Source organism: Brachyistius frenatus, unplaced genomic scaffold (genome assembly GCF_029030835.1).
Source record: "Brachyistius frenatus isolate BFR_SWC_R1_liver_20210118 unplaced genomic scaffold, ASM2903083v1 Contig_41, whole genome shotgun sequence".
In the NCBI taxonomy this organism is placed as follows: domain Eukaryota; kingdom Metazoa; phylum Chordata; class Actinopteri; family Embiotocidae; genus Brachyistius; species Brachyistius frenatus.
Window position 1 is genome coordinate 2705706 of NW_027210640.1, and position 19783 is coordinate 2725488.

At 41.3% G+C, this 19783-nt stretch overlaps 2 protein-coding genes across 3 annotated transcripts; one reads left to right on the forward strand and one right to left on the reverse strand.

Annotated features, from left to right (window-relative positions):
• Positions 1–563: 563 nt before the first annotated feature.
• LOC138623074 (dipeptidyl peptidase 9-like) lies at positions 564–16029 on the forward strand. Of its 2 annotated transcripts, XM_069702356.1 has the most exons (21): positions 564–803; positions 2735–2825; positions 3529–3773; positions 5682–5794; positions 6737–6910; positions 8013–8181; positions 8287–8397; positions 8638–8766; positions 9045–9106; positions 9228–9328; positions 9438–9615; positions 9829–9988; positions 10299–10378; positions 10941–11111; positions 11241–11376; positions 11519–11664; positions 12040–12186; positions 12388–12540; positions 13013–13155; positions 13442–13553; positions 14105–16029. In XM_069702356.1, exons 2-21 carry the CDS (start codon positions 2770–2772, stop codon positions 14195–14197), a joined length of 2679 nt encoding a protein of 892 aa, XP_069558457.1. In that variant the 5' UTR covers positions 564–803; positions 2735–2769; the 3' UTR covers positions 14198–16029. The 2 variants fall into 2 exon arrangements, with proteins under 2 accessions (XP_069558457.1, XP_069558458.1); XM_069702357.1 differs by lacking the exon at positions 2735–2825 and having other exon boundaries at positions 565–803; positions 14105–16028.
• Positions 16030–16087: 58 nt separating this feature from the next.
• Positions 16088–19388, reverse strand: LOC138623075 (angiopoietin-related protein 4-like). Its single transcript, XM_069702358.1, has 7 exons — positions 18873–19388; positions 18425–18535; positions 18184–18271; positions 17539–17652; positions 17183–17278; positions 16801–17082; positions 16088–16649 (listed from the first exon to the last, which is right to left on the reverse strand). The coding sequence occupies exons 1-7, from the start codon at positions 19332–19334 to the stop codon at positions 16468–16470; spliced, it is 1335 nt and encodes a 444-aa protein (XP_069558459.1). The 5' UTR covers positions 19335–19388; the 3' UTR covers positions 16088–16467.
• Positions 19389–19783: the final 395 nt, after the last annotated feature.

The following is a 19783-nucleotide window of genomic DNA, read 5'->3' on the forward strand; positions in this document are numbered from 1 at the left end:
CTTCTGGTGTTTCAGTGTAAAAAGGGCTGGATCCATTCATTGATTCATGATTAGGTGATCTACTTTGGCAATTGATTGATGTTTCAGTCATTTTTTTTTTTTTAGAGCAGGAACACAAATAATAGGATTTGTTAGTATTTTCGGTTTTATATATATATATATTTTTTTTTTCTATTTAACGGACCAAAAACTGATTAGTAGATAAAACGGTAAATAAATTGATAAATACATTGATTATTATTAGACGCAGGTATATACTTGAGATTAAACAAAAGGTTCTATTATCATTAATTTATTGTGGTTGGATATTTTCTGCTGTTTCCTAAAATAAAAAGTCTTAATTGTGAGACAAAATGAATAATAATAGATGTGATTCTCAAATGGGCCATTTTGCATAACGAGCACTTTTACTTTAGGTACTTGAAGTACATTTGAACACTTTTTTTTTTTTTTTTTTTTTTTACTTAAGGATCTAAATATTTCTTCCACCACTACTAAAAAGAAAAACACGTGTGTTGGTGAACATACAGCCTGGTTGAGTGTTGCTAATCCGATCAGCTGACTGATCACATCCGGGTAAAAGGTTCGGATTTTTATTTTTTTATTTTTTTTAAATTTATTTATTTTAACACCGTTTTGATTCCCATCTTATTTCCGCGTCGTTAGCATCGTAGCATGAAGCTACGTGCTCTCTGGAAAGTAGTGAACTTCTGCAGTTCATTTCGCCTCTGATCGTCGTTTTCGAGTCAGACGTCCACTCGACAAAAGAAGCTGCGCTTCCTCTTGACTCTGGTGAAGAAAGTGTAAGCTAATAACCGACTGATAGTTGTTTTTTTTGTTTTTTTTTTTTTTTGTTCCGCCGTTTGGTTTTTGTTTGGTACGTTTCTTGGGTTTTGTGGTGTTTTGGTTTTGCTCGCTGGTCGTATTGGGGCAGTCTCTTGTTTTGAGGGGCGGCTAACCCGCTAGCTCCACGGAGAGGGATGCAGCTCGGTTAATCCCGAGTTTGTCAGCTTTGATGCGAATGAAACAGCAGCCCAGATGTTTTCTATCGAGCCGTCGGTAATTTAAGACCTTTAGCTTTATTATTATTATGATGATGATGATGATTATTATGTCTCTGTGACGCTAATATACGCTCGTGTGCGCACGACAGTGCGTAAAATGTCCCAAGTTAACAGGACGACGCCAGAAATGTGTGTAGAAATACAGCGTGAGGTGTTTTCGGCGTTTTTTGTTGTTGTTGTTGTTGTTTTTTTTTTTTTTAGCCTGACGCGTGGTGTCATATCCGATGAAATATACCAAACTAAGGTATTGCAAGTTACTGCAGTATTGTAACGACAGGAAAACACCCAATTTCTTATTTCTCGTATACGCAAGCCAGATGTCTCCAAATGTACACCAAGTTATGTCTTGGAAGTTGGACACATGGAGTAGACACAGCAGCACCAAGTCTCACACTGGGAGTGAAATAAGAAGCTGAGACTGTTTCAACCTTCGCACAGTAAATACAAGTATTTTCTGCATGGTTGCTCACTTAAAACAGTTTCTACTGTTAACAAACCACGCTGCGTTGTTACCAAAGCGTGTTTCGTAGGCATTTTACAAGTGGATTAATACAGTTTACAGAAAGTCAAGAATGATGAGTTTGTTTTTTTTCTTTTTAAAGTTTTACTAAACGTTACAGACACAATCTTCTGTCACAGTCTGTGTAGTTATATGCAGCGGTGGAATGTAACCATGCGCATTTACTCAAGTACTGTGTGTACAGTTTGGAGGTACTTGTACTTTACTAGTGTTTCCGTTTGGTGATACTTTACACTACATTTCAGACAAAAGTTTTGCACAGTCTACTTTACTTTTCAGATCAATATTTTATACCTGAAACATCTGATCAGTCGTAATAGATGCATTGATATTTGTGGATTAGACGCTTCAACGGTATCATGTGTTGAATTTAGCTCTACAATGACAACATTGCAGGGTTTCCACTTGGTTTCTGGAGAGCTTAGGTGATGTGGTAGCAGTGGGAGGTGCTGGACAGGTATTTGACTAGAAACCAACTGATGACCCCTCCTCGGGGCCAAAGATACATTCATTAGAAATAGAGGCACGAAGGCATCTTCTGAAGATGTAATACAAACCTTGATCCTTAAATCTACTGATTCTGTAAATCAAATGCACCTTAAAATCAAGGTAATTAATCATGGTGATGGAAATCTGTAAATCCAAACACATCCCATGATAATAATGGGATAGACACTCCCCTTGCCATATGATGACTAGTATGGCACAATGTGTCTTCTGGGAATGAGCTTCTGGAGAACTTGCACTTCATTTAGGCCCCAGGCAGCAGAACAGCCCACTGCACTGCAGGAAAATGTGGAGCAGCAGTGTGAAATTTGCCACAGTTATGACACGGGCGTTGAAGTGTCAGAGTCGTGCACCGGAGTCACATTCAGAGAGAGTCCACATCTGACGCACTCAACTGGAAGAGCACCAGCCTCCATGAAGCAGCACGGAGACGTCTGCCCGGAGCCGGGCCGCAACCTCAGTAACAATTTCACTGTTCATAGCGCGCGAGCTTAGCTTAGGGTGTTGATCCGGGCCTACAGTGTTTTATATTGTATTATGATTGTTTGATGGTGTCGCCTCGCTTTTAACAGTCTTCAATTTCTGTTCTGTATTCTGAAACCTGTCTCTGACCGTCCTCATGTCTCTGCCTGGTGTTTTACAGGGTGTCAGGTCTGGTTCAGAGTTGTTGCACAGTTAATGCACAGAATAAAGAGGCTGAAAATTGACAACAAAACGGAAGACGGCATGGAAAAGTAGGGAAACTTTCTCATTTAAAGCTGTCTGAACTGCTTTCATTTGGTTCCAGTTTTCATTCATTTTATTTATTATTAAATTATTTATTTGTCTGAAGCGAAGTTGTTCCCCATTTACTGCTGAAGAAGATTAGAAAATGTTGATAAAATGTATTCATGATTTCAGGTAGTTTTGTATGCGTAAGTGTCCACGGCGACGTTCTCCCATAGAGGCTGTTGCTTTGAGCTGAATGCTCAAGTTGACATGCTAAACATGCTAATGAGTAGCAGGTAATGATCACAATGTTTATGAATCTAGTTTAGCGTGTTTTCAACATTTGCTAACTAACACAAAGTGGTTGGAATATCATCAGTTTTGTAAGGATTTGGTCATAAACCAAAAGTCTCGCAGAAGGTTAAATTGTGACCTGCTGGTGGCGCTGCAAAGTTATGAATGTCTGCACTGAATTTTATGCAAATCTATCCATTGGTGGTTGAGATATTTTGGTCTAAACCAAAGTGGTGGACCATCAGTGGATGGACTGACCATCCCGAGAGACATTTCCTAATAAAAAAATAACATTTCAAGATCTGTTGAAGGTGTTTTACAGCTTCAGAAGGTCAATAGATGGTCTATTTTGTGTCTGAACGTCTGGTTTGGTAGATAAATATAATCATCCTCAACAAAGATATGTCCATATTTGACAATTGTTGTCGTCCACAGTGTCAGGGAGGCACTGGCTGGCATGACGGGGGTGGACGAGCTCTCGGACAGCACAGAGGTGGTGGAGATGGAGGACGTGAATCCCAGTCAGTTCCAGGTGGAGAAGCATACGTGGGATGGTCTGCGGAAGATCATCCACAACAGCCGCAAAAACACCGGCATGGTGATCACCAAGGCACCACACGACTTCCAGTTCATCCAGAAGGACGAGGCCAGTCCACAGTCTCACCGCATCTACTACCTTGGTGAGCAGAGGGGAGGGGGAGGGAAACCTGAGGTCTGAAATCAGGAATCATTCACTGTAGAAATGTCAAAAATGAATGAATCCCAGCTCAGATGAGGCGCTTGAACAGCCCTCGACTTGTTGGCTAGCAGATTGAGTGGCTTCTTTTCAGTCACTTTGAAAGGTGGCATGCTTCTGTGAATAATCTGTGGATGCAGCTGGTGAGTCAGACTTGCCAGCCTGCGTCTGTTATCAAGCTCGTTTGATTTCCAGAGCTGCGGTGGCTGATGTCAATGTGTGCTAATAGAAAATGTGGAACTCACAACAGGAGCGTCATTTAGCTTCGTGGACGTCTTTCTGCCTTTATTCTGCTGCAGTTATATCGCGTGTCGAATTTCTGCGAAATGGTCGATGGCTCTGCTGCCATGTTTAAAGCTGTTGTCGTGTTTGATACCATTTCTAGGGCTCTGTCACGTACTGTGATGTTTGACCTGCTCCGGAGCTTTGACGCTGACTATAGAAGCGGTCACGCCAGGGCGACTACGATCGCTACCTGGTCTAAATGCTCCTGTAGCAGTTTGACCTTGCAGCAGTTGTTGCCTCCAGCAGTAGGTGGTAGCTTTTTTTTTTTTTTTTTTTAAAAACGCCTGAAAAATTAAAACCCACATTTTACATATAAAAAGTGGAATTTTATAAGAAAAAAAAAAGAAGAAAAACACACACTGGTTCAGACACACTTGTGGATTTTGCTGCTTCAAGCTCACTCTGATCAGCAGTGTGACGCAGCAAACATTAGCTAGATATTGCTGCATAATTAACATTATTAAAGCAGTTCACTGACTTCATGACTCTTCTCTACTTCTGCTTTTTTTATGCTACATTTAATAATTTCCCATCATCCACGCTGGCTCTCATTCAACGGAAGTTACATAGTCTTGCTTTAAAGTTTTATGCAAAAAATATTGACTGTATAGATTTGTTGTTGATCTGTTGCAATAATTAATTCACTAATGTCACAACTCAAGTCTTTTAAAATGACTTTTTCCTGGGATATCTTTCTTATTCATGTGCTGTCCAGTAGATACAGTAGGACTGGTGTTTAATCTTTCTCTAATATCAGCGATAAATCCCTCAACCATCATGCAGGGAGACCGGAAGCAGAACCAGTTTTAGGATAGACCGTTGACAAAGATGGACCAAAATGCAAAGCAGCCGCCAGACAAGTTGAGCTTGTAAAAGGTCACCACGCAAGCAGCAGACTATTTATTATTTTAATCAAGACAGGCATATTTTAGTAATCCATTAGTGTATTAATCATAATCCTGCGGGTGAAGCAGTTTTTACTTTTTCCGATGAAGAGACAGAACAGACTCGTCTTCAATGTTTAGAAATGAGCTTCTGCTGTTAAACCACTGAAGTCTGAAGTCATGCTACTGGAAAAGTTCACCCTGGAGTACATGTCCAAGACATTGGGGCTCTTCAGCAAAAATCCAGCAGCATTTTTCTTACCCATTCACCTGTATTTAAGATCAGGGTTCCCAGTGGTCATGGAATTTCTGTAATATCATGCAATTCTAAACAGTCTATTCCAGACATGGGAAAGTCGGGGGTTTGATCATTATTTTTTTGGGCCAAGTCATTGAATATATTTTAGTTTCCATTTTTAAAATATCATATTTTCACTTAGGCTTTTTTCTATATAGTGTTATTGAGTTTTCCTGTGTGTTTTTTTTTTTTTTTTATCCCCTCCCTGCTCATCAACAATCACTTTATTCGATAAGAGACGATATGTTCAGGACCTTAACTGTGTCGTCAGACGTAGCCTGAAAGTCTTCTGAGAGAAGCTTCTGGACATCGCTGCTTTCAGCCTGCTGCTTTAACCCTCAGCTCACCAGCGACATGACATTTTAGATTCTGTCTGTCTTCACAGGAATGCCTTACGCCAGCAGGGAAAACGCTTTACTCTACTCTGACATCCCCAGGAAGACCCGCAAGGGTTCACTGCTGGTGTTGTCTTGGAAACCGATACTGGATCACTTTCAGGTGAGGCGGATTTCTAGTCCCGGTTCTTTATCCACTCCCTGACATTTTAACACTGCTGACATCTTTTTAAAGGGGACATGTTGCGATTTTCTGTCATTCGTACACGATGCACGTGCTGGTCTAAGTTTCACAACATGAACGTATGTAAAAAAATGTTCATCACAAGTCAAAAGCCAAAACTTCAGCCTGCTCTGAAAACCTTGTTTGCCATTGTCAACTCATATTTCAGATTACATTCGGGTTTGAACATACAGATGTATTTACGAAGTGGAGATGTTGAGCAGTGAATGAGAAAAAAAAGTGAAATCCGACCACTACTGTTTTCCATCGCGAAGATGACCAATCAGAGTGGACTGAAACGGCCGCTTGGGTTTTTATCATGGCCCACGAATAAAAACAGAGACTTGGAAATGTGCATGATATCGTACGTCCCCTGTAGGAGTATTTAATTGTTTAAAAGTGGTAAACCGCTGGTTGTACAGTTTATCTTTATATTTACATATTAAGGTCATTTTTCCTGTATTGTGTCAGTACCTTTTGGCTACATGCCTCTGTAAGTTGCCTCACTAGCATGAATATAGTGTTTTGAATTGAACTGAACTGAATCTTTCCTTATGGAGCCTAAAACTGTTGTCGTAAATCTCCCCCTTAAGACAAAAAAAAACAAAAACATGACCACCGAGGCGATAAGAACATTTTGAGACCTTGTGTTTGATGTCCATTGCTGCCCATGTGTTTCACTGAACTGTGCCGATTTCATGAACAGATTTAGCTCCTGCTGAAGAGAGAAAAGAGGTTTTTATTTACTTTCTAATTTTAGTGCGATAATGTTTTCTTACCGTCTGCTTGTTTTCCATGCCCTGAAACAAAGTCTCTTCGACCTTGACTCGGGTCGTCCAGCATTGTCACGTTGCGTGTCCTCCTGTCCCCCCCTGACCTCAGGCCATCCCTCACCACGGGGGCTTCTCTCGGGAGGAGGAGCTGCTGCGAGAGAGGAAGCGTTTGGGGGTTTCTGGCATCACCTCCTATGACTACCACCGACCCAGCGGCCTCTTCCTGTTCCAGGCCAACAGCAGTCTGTACTACTGCCGTGATGGTGGGAACAGTAGCTTCATTGTAAGTGAAAGGACAGTTAAGTAAGACTTTCACAGACACAGAATGATTATTTCAAGACTTGATAACGACTATTCTTGACCAAAGATTTCTGCATCATGTAACTCACTGTGTTGAGATCCCAACTAAGAAAATTAGCATTTAAAGTTGCTCTCATCCAGTGTGTCCTCTCCTTCTTCTCAACCTTGCAGAGGATAAACAGATATTGAATACGCCCAGGCTAATGTATCGGACATGTAAATGTATGCGTGTAGCTGATATGTCATACACTGGTATGGCTCCGCTTTATATCTGTTTATTATCAGCTAACATTACCTTATCACAGAGACAGTAAATCAGCATAAATGTGCTCGAGTTAATGTAGAAACTATTACATAGTTTGTCCACTAGAGAGTGCTGACATGTTTATTTTTCAACTGTAAGTGTTCTTCTCAGTACATGTTTAGTTCACAACTAAAACAACAGCTGAGTTGTATTATTATTATTATCAAATAATTGAACCATTATGTCCCAGAAAATATATATAAAAAAAAAAAAAAAATGTTGTCTTCAGATATCTTGTTCTGTTTTGTTATTATATAATCATTAAATTATAAACACTGGAACCAGTAGCAACTAATATTTTGCCCAATTTTTCTTTTAAAATGACTTGAATGGTTATTTGATTATCAAAACTGTTGCTAATAAAGTTTCTGTCGGTAATCGTTGAGCTTTAGTCACAGGTATTAAATAAGCACATGTAGAAAATCCTTTTGTTTTACGTCTATTGTAGCCGTTCTCTGAAAACCAGGTATCTCAAAAGTGTCCACTTGTTCAGGTTTATTTGATGCAATAACATTTACATGTTTTTATTTTGGCTTAAAACGTTTGGCAGTTTAATCCCTCTGTTTATTTAAAAATTTGGAAATACAATCGGCAATAATGTTTAAAAACAGATTTAAAAAAAAAAAAATTATAATTCAAATCTTAATATTGGTATCACAAAGAATCCAGAGCAGGAAATGACTTGAAAGATCGTTCATCTTTCTCGCATCTTTACCGTTGTGAATCAAACAGCTGCTGTGGTCTCGGATCTCAACGCCCGCTGCGTGTTTATTTTTTTCAGACATCTCCAGTGAATCCCGTCGAAATTCAGAGCCAGAACTCGGGCACACGCATGGACCCCAAAATCTGCCCCGGGGACCCCAACTTCATTGGCTTCATCAACAACAAGGACATTTGGGTGACCAGTATTGAGACGGGGGAAGAGAGGAGACTCACCTTCTGCCATAAAGGTCCGCGCTGAAATGTGTTGACATGCTCAGCCATAAACTGAAACTGAACTTTTGTCACATTGTTTCTTTTGTTTTTCCTTTTTTCTTTTTACGTTTTCATTTCAGGTATTGATAACCCTAAAGAGGATGCTAAATCTGCCGGTGTGGCCACGTTTGTCACCCAGGAAGAATTCGATCGCTTCACTGGATACTGGTGGTCTCCAGCTGCTCGTGTAGGTGAGTCAGTACATTGCTGTCACAGTTGTCAACAATTATAATATAAATCATATTGATCGTTGATTATGTTGATAAGATGGTTTATTATTAAGTTCGTAAAGATTATTTACTAGATCATGTTTAGAAACAAATAAAAACAGGGTCTTTAGTGAACAGTCGTATCAGTAACAGCGTAGTACCTCTGTTGTTGGTTCCAAAGATTGTAAAATAATCTTCTCTGGTCTTTTCTCTTTGGCTCAGAGTCAGACGGCAGTAAGACGCTGCAGATTCTGTATGAGGAGGTGGACGAGTCCGAGGTGGAGATCATTCACGTCCCGTCTCCGGCTCTGGAGGAGCGCAAGACGGATGTCTACAGATACCCACGTGCAGGTATGAAGGCACTAAAAAACTCTGTTTTTTTTTTTTTTTTTTATAGAATATAAAAGGTTAATTACAAACTATTAAAAACTACATGGAATATATATCCATGTTGGTGTTTTTTTCTTGCGTCACATACAAGAGGGTATGTGGGGTATAGTTTTTTTTAAATTTTTTTTTTTTTTTTTTAAATTTTCGCTCAGCTGTTCCTCACATTTCTCAGCCCTTGTTTTCATATCTGTAAGGTTTGATAATATTTTGGTATTTAACTCGGTTTCATTTCTTTCCAGGCAGCAAGAATCCCGATATCACTCTCAAAATAGCAGAACTCAGGACAGACAGTCTTGGCAAAGTGAGTGCTCGTTGAGTGCCAAAACACCTCCCGATACGTTGTGGACGTATTGATCTATTGACAGCGAACAGAGCGCTGAAATGGTCTGTGATGTGTTCTGGTCGGTGTTGCTTTCTCTCAGATTGTCAGCACACAGGAGAAGGAGCTGCCACTGTCGTTCACCAGCCTGTTTCCTGGAGTCGAGTACATCACCAGAGCTGGATGGACAAAAGACGGTCGATAGTAAGTTTCTTCTCTGAGGCGGTCTTTAAACTTCACCAGAGACCGCGGTGTCAGTGCACACGTTTGAGTTCCCACGTGTCCCAACTCTTCCTCTCTGTGTGATTGTCAGTGCCTGGGCCGTCATGATGGACCGACGGCAGCAGCGTCTGCAGCTGGTCCTGCTGCCGCCTGCACTCTTCATCCCTGCACATCAGGACGAAGCCAAAAGACGAGAGAGCCTGGAGGCCCTCGGAGACACAGTCCATCCCTTCATCATCTACCAAGAGACCAGCGATATCTGGATCAATGTGAGGCCCAACACCGCATCTTTCTTTCCAAGTTTTCTCCTCATGTCTGAGTCAGTTTTGGTCTTTCTAAACAGTTTGAGACAGATTTTGAGCAAATAGCCGTGATGTGCGTGTCATTTATTTGCTGTGATCTCTTTTCTGCTGCAGTCCTAGTTTATGATTTATTTTAGATCAAATCTTCCAAAATTTGATGGCTTTTTGTTTGTCTTGCAGGTCCATGACATCTTCTATCCTTTTATCCAAACTAGTGATGATGAGATTACCATCATCACGGTAAATGAGTCCAAAACAGGCTTCTGCCACCTGTATAAGATCACTTCAGTTTTAAAGCGAGGCAGCTACCACTGGGCCAAAGGCTACACACACTCTGAAGGTAACCGCGTGTGGAGCACACGTTTCTTTAGTGAGATCACTGGAAGAAATGAAATCCAAAATAGAAATTTATCGTTCATGCCATGTAAACTCGTACACACAAGCTCAGTTTCATCATGATTTTTTTTTTTGCAGTTGGGTTATTTTTGTTCCCTTTTTTTTTTTTTTTTTTTTTCCAAATTCATTTTTACTGTCTGTACTGTTTGAGTTTTTTTTTATTTTTTTTTATTTTTTATTTTCAGTTTATATTTGACAATTGCTGTTTGAATTGATCCACTGACTTGGCCTCCTCATTTCTCCTCTTCTATCAGAGGATTTTAAGTGTCCAATAAAAGAGGAGGTGACGGTGACCAGTGGGGAGTGGGAGGTGCTGGCCAATCATGGTGCAAAGGTAAAGCCCTGCTCCCATATCTGTTCAAGGTTTCGGACATTTACTAATAACTATAATATTTATGCAAATAACCCACTCATGAGACACTGAGTTGTAAATTGAACTATTTTTTTTAGAGCTTTTGGGACGAGAAGTGAAATAAATTTGTTAATTTAAGAGTCTAAATATTTTAGAAAACACAACAAAATAAAATAAGGAAGATGTGAAAACTGTTCTTATTGCCCAATAATACAACCAGAGCCCCTGTTGCATCACACACTCATAACTGTTGGTGTGAGGAATAAAGTAAAGGGATATTGGTGTAAAATATACTCAACAATAAAATCTTTACATTAAATCCAACTACATTATTTCATCTTCAGAAACCATACGCATTTCATCCAGGCTTTTTAAGCGCTTTTCTTTACATGCTTAAGAATAAAAGCAGGAAAGACGTGGATAAGAACAAATTACTAAAGGAGATAAGTGTGTACTTTTGTAAATGAAATAAATGAATGAAGAAATCGACTTCTTCCTCGTCTGTGAACGGAACCGTTTTTCTTCCTCTGTGGTGTCTGTGCAGCGATCAACAAGTCCGCAGATTTGGGTGGACGAAGAAGCAAAGCTGGTTTACTTCCAAGGAACCAAAGACTCTCCTCTGGAGCACCACCTGTACGTGGTGAGCTACGACTCGCCGGGGGAAATCGTCAGACTGACCAAACCCGGTTTCTCCCACAGCTGCTCTGTGAGCCAGGTATCCCAACACGTGCTCAAACAAACTTTCCGCGGCTCTGTGCATTTCCAGTTTGTCCTCCCGCATTCAAGTGTTTCTCTAGACTTGGATCTCGTTTCACCCTAACGTGTCTCCTTCTCTCTCCCACAGACCTTTGACATGTTTATCAGCCATTACAGCAGCCTGACCTCCGCACCCTGTGTCCACGTCTACAAGCTGAGCGGCTCAGACGGCGACCCCCTTCACAAAGAGCCTCAGTTCTGGGCGAGCATGATGGAATCTTCTGGTACTGAATTGTCCTTCAAACCAAACTTCTTCTTTTTTTTTTTTTGACTCAGTGTTTGGCTGCCGTGCCCTTCAGTTGCCCATAAAATATTTTGGTTTTAATATTTGTACACAATGTGGTATTTTTCTTCCACGCTGTCCAGGTATGCCGTCTGACTCCACCCCTCCAGAGATCTTTAGTTTCAACGGCAAGTCGGGCTTCAAGCTGTACGGCATGTTGTACAAACCACACAACGTGGTCCCCGGCAGGAAGCATCCCACCGTGGTCTTTGTGTACGGCGGCCCTCAGGTTCGATCTCTTCCACTTTAAAATTAGATTCATGTTGTGTAGCCTTAGAAGCTACTAAGCAATGAGGGATTTCTCTTGTTTTGAACTTCGGCCAGCTGAATGCCTCCCAGATGGGTATCTTTGGTGTTTGTACGCCGCTGTGACTGTATAACTGTTTACCTGAACTCACCACTTGTTTTAGCTGCTGTTTTTGAACTGTCATGCCCAAGGCAGATGCAGACTACACGATATATTTTTCTTTCGCGATGGCGTCACGAGGGTTTTACCACCAAGACAAGTGTAGTTACTTTTCTTTGTTGGTTAATGGAGATAGTAAATTAGTCAGAGTGAAATCGATACGAACATGTTTTTTTTTTTTTTTTTTTTTTCCTTCAGGTGCAGTTAGTGAATAACTCTTATAAAGGTGTGAAGTACCTGCGGTTGAGCACACTGGCGTCTCTGGGGTACATTGTGCTGGTCATCGACGGGCGAGGCTCCTGCCAGCGGGGACTCAACTTTGAAGGAGCTGTGAAAGACAAAATGGTAAAAATCATATGAGCACCTGTCTGTCAGATGAAGGATCACGTTCAGTATAATAACCTAAATTACAGTTTCAGGCTATTTTCTGTCGAGTGCTTAAATTTTTTTTTTTTTTTAAAAATGGAAAAAGACTTCACGTGAATATTGTCAGTTAATTGATGTGTTCATGCCGGCTGAGTGAAAGGTCTGGTCCTGTCCATCCAGGGTCATGTGGAGATCGAAGACCAGGTGGAGGGTTTGCACTACGTCGCTGACAAATACAAGTTTGTGGACCTGAATCGCGTTGCGATCCACGGCTGGTCGTACGGAGGCTTCCTCTCCCTCATGGGCCTCGTCCACAAACCGGACATCTTTAAGGTCAAAACCACAAACGTTTTCTCTGTTATGGGGCAGATTTACAGTCAGTGAACAAGCAGGAGAGGGTTTTTTTTAGTTTTTTTTTTTTTTTTTAACTTGTCCCGGGGATGCCTTTTTTTTCAAAGCACTTTGTTATCTTATGATTTTAACAAGTGCAATACAAATAAAGTTATCATTAAAGTCGGGGGGATTAATCCTATTGATCCTTTGGCCACTAATAGTTAATACCATTTCTACCCCACTGTAAATAACTTTAAAAAAAACATAGCTGTCATTTTTGTCTTTTTGTGAACTCTGCTGGGGTTATTTTTCATTTTTTAAGTGTTGCTATCAATAACTTGTCATCAGATGTGTTTGTATAATTCATACAGTCTCAAAGGGCTTCTTAATTCTTGAAATATGAAATTTCCATTGAAACTGTTTAAAAGACGAAATTTTAAAACGCTTGTTTGACCTCTTGTTTGTTGATCAGGTTGCCGTTGCAGGAGCTCCAGTGACGCTGTGGATGGCCTATGACACCGGCTACACAGAGCGATATTTGGACACGCCTAAGAAAAACAAGAAGGGATACGAAGCTTGTTCTGTTGCCCTGCACGTCGACAAACTCCCCAATGAGTGAGTCATCTCAAAACATTGTTAGCATTCAGTTTCTGTCAGACAGCTGAAAGACAAAAGCCCGGCATTATACTGCAAACTATACCTTTTCCATCAGTACTGTACTTCTTCTATTTAACAGCGCTACAGTTGTCCTGAAGTTGATTTCACAGAACACCTGCTGGTTAATTTACAGCCGTAACATGCCGACGTAGAAAACTGCAGTTGGATTCTGGCTCTGCTGTAGAATAAGTCGCGCTGGCGTGAGTGAAGAAAGTAAGAAAGTGCATCTTTTTGCTCGACACAGGCCCAACAGATTGCTGATTCTGCATGGATTCCTAGATGAAAATGTGCACTTTTTCCACACAAACTTCCTGGTGTCTCAACTCATCCGAGCGGGGAAGCCGTACAGCCTGCAGGTAGGACGATTCACTGCTGTACACTGATTTCAGGGAAGACTGTGATGACGTTATGAGACAATAGTCTAGGTGGGTTTTAAACTGATATTAAACTCCAGGAAGACAACTTAAAATGTGAGACCAGCATGTTTCCTGGCCTTCATCATAATCATCATATATCACGTTACAAAAATATTGAAATACTGTTATGTTGGGTCTTTCTCTAGTTTGGTGGAGTTTTCCCTTTTTTTCTGTCTAAAAAAAACTAAAGCAAAAGGGCAGCTCCAGGAAGGAAGTTTGATTCCTTGACAGTAACCTCTGCAGGTTTTTTTTGAACATTTTAATCCAGCATAAACTTTTGAAAAGTTTGGAAGCGTTTAGATCATTTCCAGCTAACCCGGAGAAGTAAATCTGCCAACCTGCTGATTGTTGCTCTCTACAAACTTAATGACAGCTGGCTGGAAAATAATCAGTCAGCATTCCCTCCACAATTTAGAAGTAAAGACAGCTAAAATGTGAAATTCAGCTCATCCCACAGTGACACGTGTTTGTGGTGTCTTTTGTTTTTCCAGGTGTTTCCCAATGAGCGTCACAGCATCAGGTGTCCAGAGTCGGGCGAGCATTATGAGATTACACTGCTGCACTTCCTCCAGCAGAACCTCTGATAAGCCTTTCCACTCACTGACCCTTCCCTTCCTCGCTTCCTACCTTCCTCTCCTCGTCTCCTTTTGCCACATTCCTCCATTCATCCAAAGCTGCTTCACCTCTCACCTCACTCCGTTTCGTTATCTGTTGACAGTACAGCATGCCAAACCTTCTCACACCTCAAGACACCTCTTAAAGTTGCTGCGGCATCTTAGCATCAATAAATCACCACGAGATTCAGGTGTCGGTATAAGTAGCGTGAACAAGGCCGTCACTGAGCAGACCTCTTGTCTTCTCGTAAAACTGATGGATTGCTCCTAAACAAGCAGAGGGCGCTGTTCTCCCAGAACTAACAGGGCTGAGTTTAAGGTGTTGGTCGATACAGTGGGGGAAAGAAACGTCCCTCTGCGACAGGAAATATTATTGGTGTTTAAAATTTTGCTCGTTGCACCGTGAACAGTTCAAAATCATCAACAATGCAAAAACTACAGACGTGGACCTGCTGCCATCAGTTTTTCTTTTGGTGCCATCCTATTTAAGAACCCCTTTTTTTTCTATTTTTGTGGGACTCTTCTGACAAAGTTGTCACTTTCCTCTCTGTGAATAAACACTGGTGTAAGATTCTTTAATGTAGAGCTCTCGAAGAGTAAACGATCGAGGCCCCTTTTATTATTCACTTTGTCGTCTTGTTTTTTGCCTTGAGATTTGTCTTTTAAGTGCTGTCATAGATGACTTTTTATGTGGTTTGCCAAAAGCTGGCAGATATACAAGAAAAAAAAAAAAGCCTAATTTTGAATGTGTAATTTAAAAAAAAAAAAACTAAAAAACTTTTATGGGTTGTTATGCATTCAGAAATGATGGAAATATGTAGCAACCTGTTGCTGTTTCACTCAGTCGCTTGCTTTAACTTTCTGGAGAGCTCATTTTTCTTCTGCTGCTGAGGACTTTTGCACAGTTCATATTTGCCTTGCTGCCAACAAACTATAAGAGGATGTTTGGCAAACCTGCTGGCAGTCTGAGGTGCCTTGCAAGAGTTTAAGAGCGCCTGCTCATATAGTATGAATATATCTATATATATCAGGGAATCTGTCGGAGGACCTACGACAATAAAATGCCTCATTACTCAAGTGTCTGTTGAACATCTGTAAGATGAGCTACCATGATGTGCACATGGTTAAATGTACTTTCAGTTACTGAAGAAATAAACACACGTGAACAATCTTTTTCAAAGTCTTGTCGCCAGGTCAAATTGATTATTTTGAAAGCATTTCAGTGACAGTGTTCTGGGAAGTAAAGCTGACGTCTTCTGAATTCAGGCAGTGGTGCTTGATATGTGTTTGAGTTCATCCCGGCGTTCGATTTACTTCTTTTCTCTTAAAAGTTCAACAAAATATTGTAGTTTTTCAAACATACCGCTGTATTTTCCGTGTTTTTACTGGGTCCAATCTGCCTTTGATTTGTACATTCAGTTGTGTACATGTTAACAGTGCGTGGCTGCTCACTTATGATGGTAAAATTTCAATGGCAGCATGTTGTCATGTGGGACATACTTGAGTCAAAAACCTTTTCTCCAATAAAAGAAATGACTTTGAAACGGAGGTTTGCAATGAAGCAATAAAGTGATTAAAAAGATCAAGTGTTCCACTACGCAAAGGAGCAGAAAAGCCCCACCTTAATTTACAGGATGAACTATCGACCTCATAAGTCAATCATTCTCTAACTGTATTGATTGAATCTGACGGCACTTTCATTATTATGACATCAAAGTGTCAAAACTGAAAGTTTACACGTGAAATATGCTGTTAAATCAGTGATGGTCTAAAAATCTGTCGTGTTTTTATGGGTTTATTTCATTGGGATTCTTTTGGTTTTGCACACTGCAACAAATAAAGAGCCAGGATTCATTTAACATTTTAAAAAAAGTTTATTTTCATCCACTTCATATAAATGAAATATTAAATATTTAAAGCTGTGGATAAATGTGTAAAGTAAGAAACTGTACATCATTTAAGTACAAAGTATTTAAAACAAATACAGTATGAGAAAATAAGACTCAGAAGTAAATCCCTTATGAAGGGAATAATATCAGTCAACATGACTGACTATGTACCGTGAGACATGGAGTTATCATATGGCATAGCATAGAAATATCGGATCAATCAGCGCATCGGGCGAGAAAATGAATGTGCTTTCAGTCCTCATTCAGTCCAGTATTTACTTTACAGAAACGGGTGTTCTGTGGTCTGAAGTAACTTTGGTGCCCTGCTGCTCACTCTTTTGTGAGACAGGCTTATTGTTTTACGGATACTGGCGCGATCTTCAGGAGAGTGGTCTTCAGAGAGGTGCTCCGGCCCTCTCTGGTCGTCCAAAACATCCCCTTCCTTCTGGCCTGCTGTTTCCTGAGCGCCCGCGGCCTTCTGGGATACTTGCCGTTGAGGTTTGACTCACCGCAGCTGCCGAACCACCAACCACCTGCAACACAGGAACAGTTTTTGTTAAACACTGACTCTTAACTTTCAGTTTTATTTCATCAAAGTATCTTTTTTTTCTTTGTGGTTTGGGTGGAGTGACCCTTTTTTTTAATATTTTTTTTTTTATAGGGAGGTTAGGGAAGCGGTCGTACCCGAGAGCAGCTCTGCACAGTTGACGTCTGCAGCGAGGTCGTTGTCTCTGTCGGCCGTGGAGAAGGGAAGACCAGAAGCTCTGGTGGTCATGATTTTCTCTTGAAGCCCAGACGAAGACTCCTGCTCGAAGTGGAGGGCGAACTTCTTCTCTTCTCCGTCCAGCTGGAACTGATACCGAGCCGCCTGGTGCTGCCCCGACTCGTCAGAGAGCTCCACCTGCAGGATGTTCTGGCCTCGTTTGGAGAGGGAGTGGATGTTGTCCAAGCCCAACCAAAACTCACCTGAGAGATGACAAATGTCAAGATTATTTTTCTGCTCTGGGGTTCAGTAATAATAATTTAAAAAAAATTCAGAGACACTTTAATGGAGGTTTGTACTCACCGTTCAGGCTGCCGAAGCCGTTCTTATAGCTCTGCCACAGCTGGTTGAAGTTTTGGGATCCATCTTGGCGTTTCTGGATGATGGTCCATCCACCTTCTGCAGAGAGAGCAAAGCAGACGTTGAGTCAGAGGTTTATGACGCGTCATGCAAAAATAATTCTCCAAAAATGACTTCACAGATTTGAACGTACTGAAGCTGCACTGGAAAGTGTTACTTTTTAGTGGCCAAAATAACCGTGTTGTGCCAAAAATCTCTGCTGAGACCGTTACACAAAGTTAAAGATGGGTGTAGTTTTGGTTTAAAAAAAAGTTCATCTTTTAACAGTCTTGCAGTGTTTTAAGTCCTGTTCGACTCACCTGAAGTCATTTCACAGAGGACGTTGAAGGGCTTGCAGTCCTCAGGTTGGATTGTGTAGACGCCGCTGACTCGCTGCCCTCGTACAAACAGATCATGACAGTCTCTGGCCAAACCTGAGAAAAGAAAACACACAAAACTCAGATCAGATGATTCGATGACTCAAACTTTGAATTACCAGATGATCTTTTTAAAATCAGAATTCAGTGATGTATTTTTTATGTCACACACTTGCTGACCTGATTTATATATCTGGCTTAAAATGAGGTCAAATATTTGTCCTACAATCACACTGTACAGTCAGTGTGTTTTAAAAGCTTTCCGTCATTCTCGCTGATCTTTGGACTGTATGTGAACAGCTCTGCCAGCGAGTCTAACCTTGTAAATTCAGATACAAAGGTTAACTTTTTTCCCCTCCTCTGTCACTTTATGATTTATCAGTGGCTAGTGTCCGTGCACTCACGCTGGCGGTTAAAAAAAAGTGTTGGGAGTTGAGGTTTAACTCTACAGTTTATTTTTCGCCCCAAAGGTCGAAACTCTTTTGGCAGCCGTCTTTTCAGAACTGTCAATCGTTTAAAGGTTTGCATGCGATTGCATGTATTCGATTTCATTTGTGCTTTTTAAAGCTTAAAGAGTAGAAATGTTACCTGATTCTGCGTTGATCTTCTCTGCCTCGCCCCTCAGCGCCATCTCTTCATCCCTCCGTCGGTGGGATTTTACTCTCTTTTGTGAAACCTGCAGGGAACACAAAGTAGAAGCAGAAGGTTAACATCTGTCAGTGTCTACTGTGGATTGTAATGCATTCAGTTTCAGGGGTTGTCCTTTCAACCGGGGTCGTACGTGCTTTGAATTTCACCAGATGGGAAGTTTTGATGTGACCTGCCTCACCTTACTCTGCAGGGCCTGCAGGTGCAGACTCTGTTTCTCCAGTTTGTCTTGCTGCTGCTGGATTTTCTCCACCAGCTGGTCGATGCGTCTGTTCTGAGCTGCCACCAGCCTCTGGAAACAGCAGATAAAAAAAAACACCTCATTCACTTTTCTGCATCGTTTAGATTTTTTTGGCACAGCTTTATTTCTCATGTAGTATCTATCTCTCTTGGATGGAGGTATTCAGATGAGTTGCAGATATTGTGGAGCGGGTCGTTGGAAATCATATTTGTGTTGGAAATATTCAAGGTTTCTGTTCAAGTTTAAAAGTTTAATGGTTTCTAATGGGTGTGGACTTTCACATTTTCACTTTCTAATTCTCAGTGCAGATGTCTGTACCTGGTTAAACAATGGATTTTTTTTTTTTCCCCCAGAAAAAATAACAGTAAAGCAAATTTTATTCTCTCACCTGGATGAATGGGACTCCAGTGTGATCGCTGTTGTTGCTGTCCACTGTCGGCACTGAAAGCACTTTCTCCAGTCTGTCCATCCTGGAGTGGATGTTCTCTGTCTGCTGGTTCAACTTCTCCACCTTCACCTTCACCTCCTCGGCCAGCTCTGCCGCCTGCCTCTCCCTCTCCTCCACCTCCTTGCTTTTGGCCCTGAGAGCTTCATCCTGCTCCTGCTGCTTCTTCTCCAGGTTAGCCATCGTGCTGTTGAAGGCCTTCAGTTTGGCATTGACATCTCTCATCTGGGCTTTGGTCTTGTCCACGTGCTCCTTCAGTCCCTGGCCGAGCTGCAGGAGGCCGTGGGACACCACATTCACGTCGTCCCAGGAGACTAGTTTGTCCCGACCGCTCCTGTCGGTGGGGAAACCGGCTGCTACATGAAATATGATCAAAAGGAGGATGAGAATCTGAGGCATCTTCATCTTTGTGTCTGCTGGGAGTCTGTTGTCTGTTCTTTTGTTGGTGCTGATGTCTCCTTCTGCTTGCTGTGTGCTGCTGAGCAGCTTTGTGAGGTTTTTATAGCTCAGGGCTGCAGCAGAGGGCTCCTCGGATTGGCTGCTTGAAGGTGGAGGAAGAGGAGGGGGGATGGGGCGGTAAAAGTCTTCATTGTGCAGACTCGACCGGAATGCAATGAAAGGTCTGAATTACGGCTTAAGCACTCACTGATGCAGGAATGTGACATGGATTCAGTTTTATTATCCAAATTCAGTTTTAGATGTTTGATTTTTTTTTTCCCCACTGATGCAGTTCGTAGTTTACCTGCTGATTACATTATTTCTCATGTCATTTGCCTTTTTTTCCAGCTCTTTTCTTTTTAGTTCCTCCTCAAATACTGTCATTATTCTACGAAGCACTGCAATTTAAATGTATT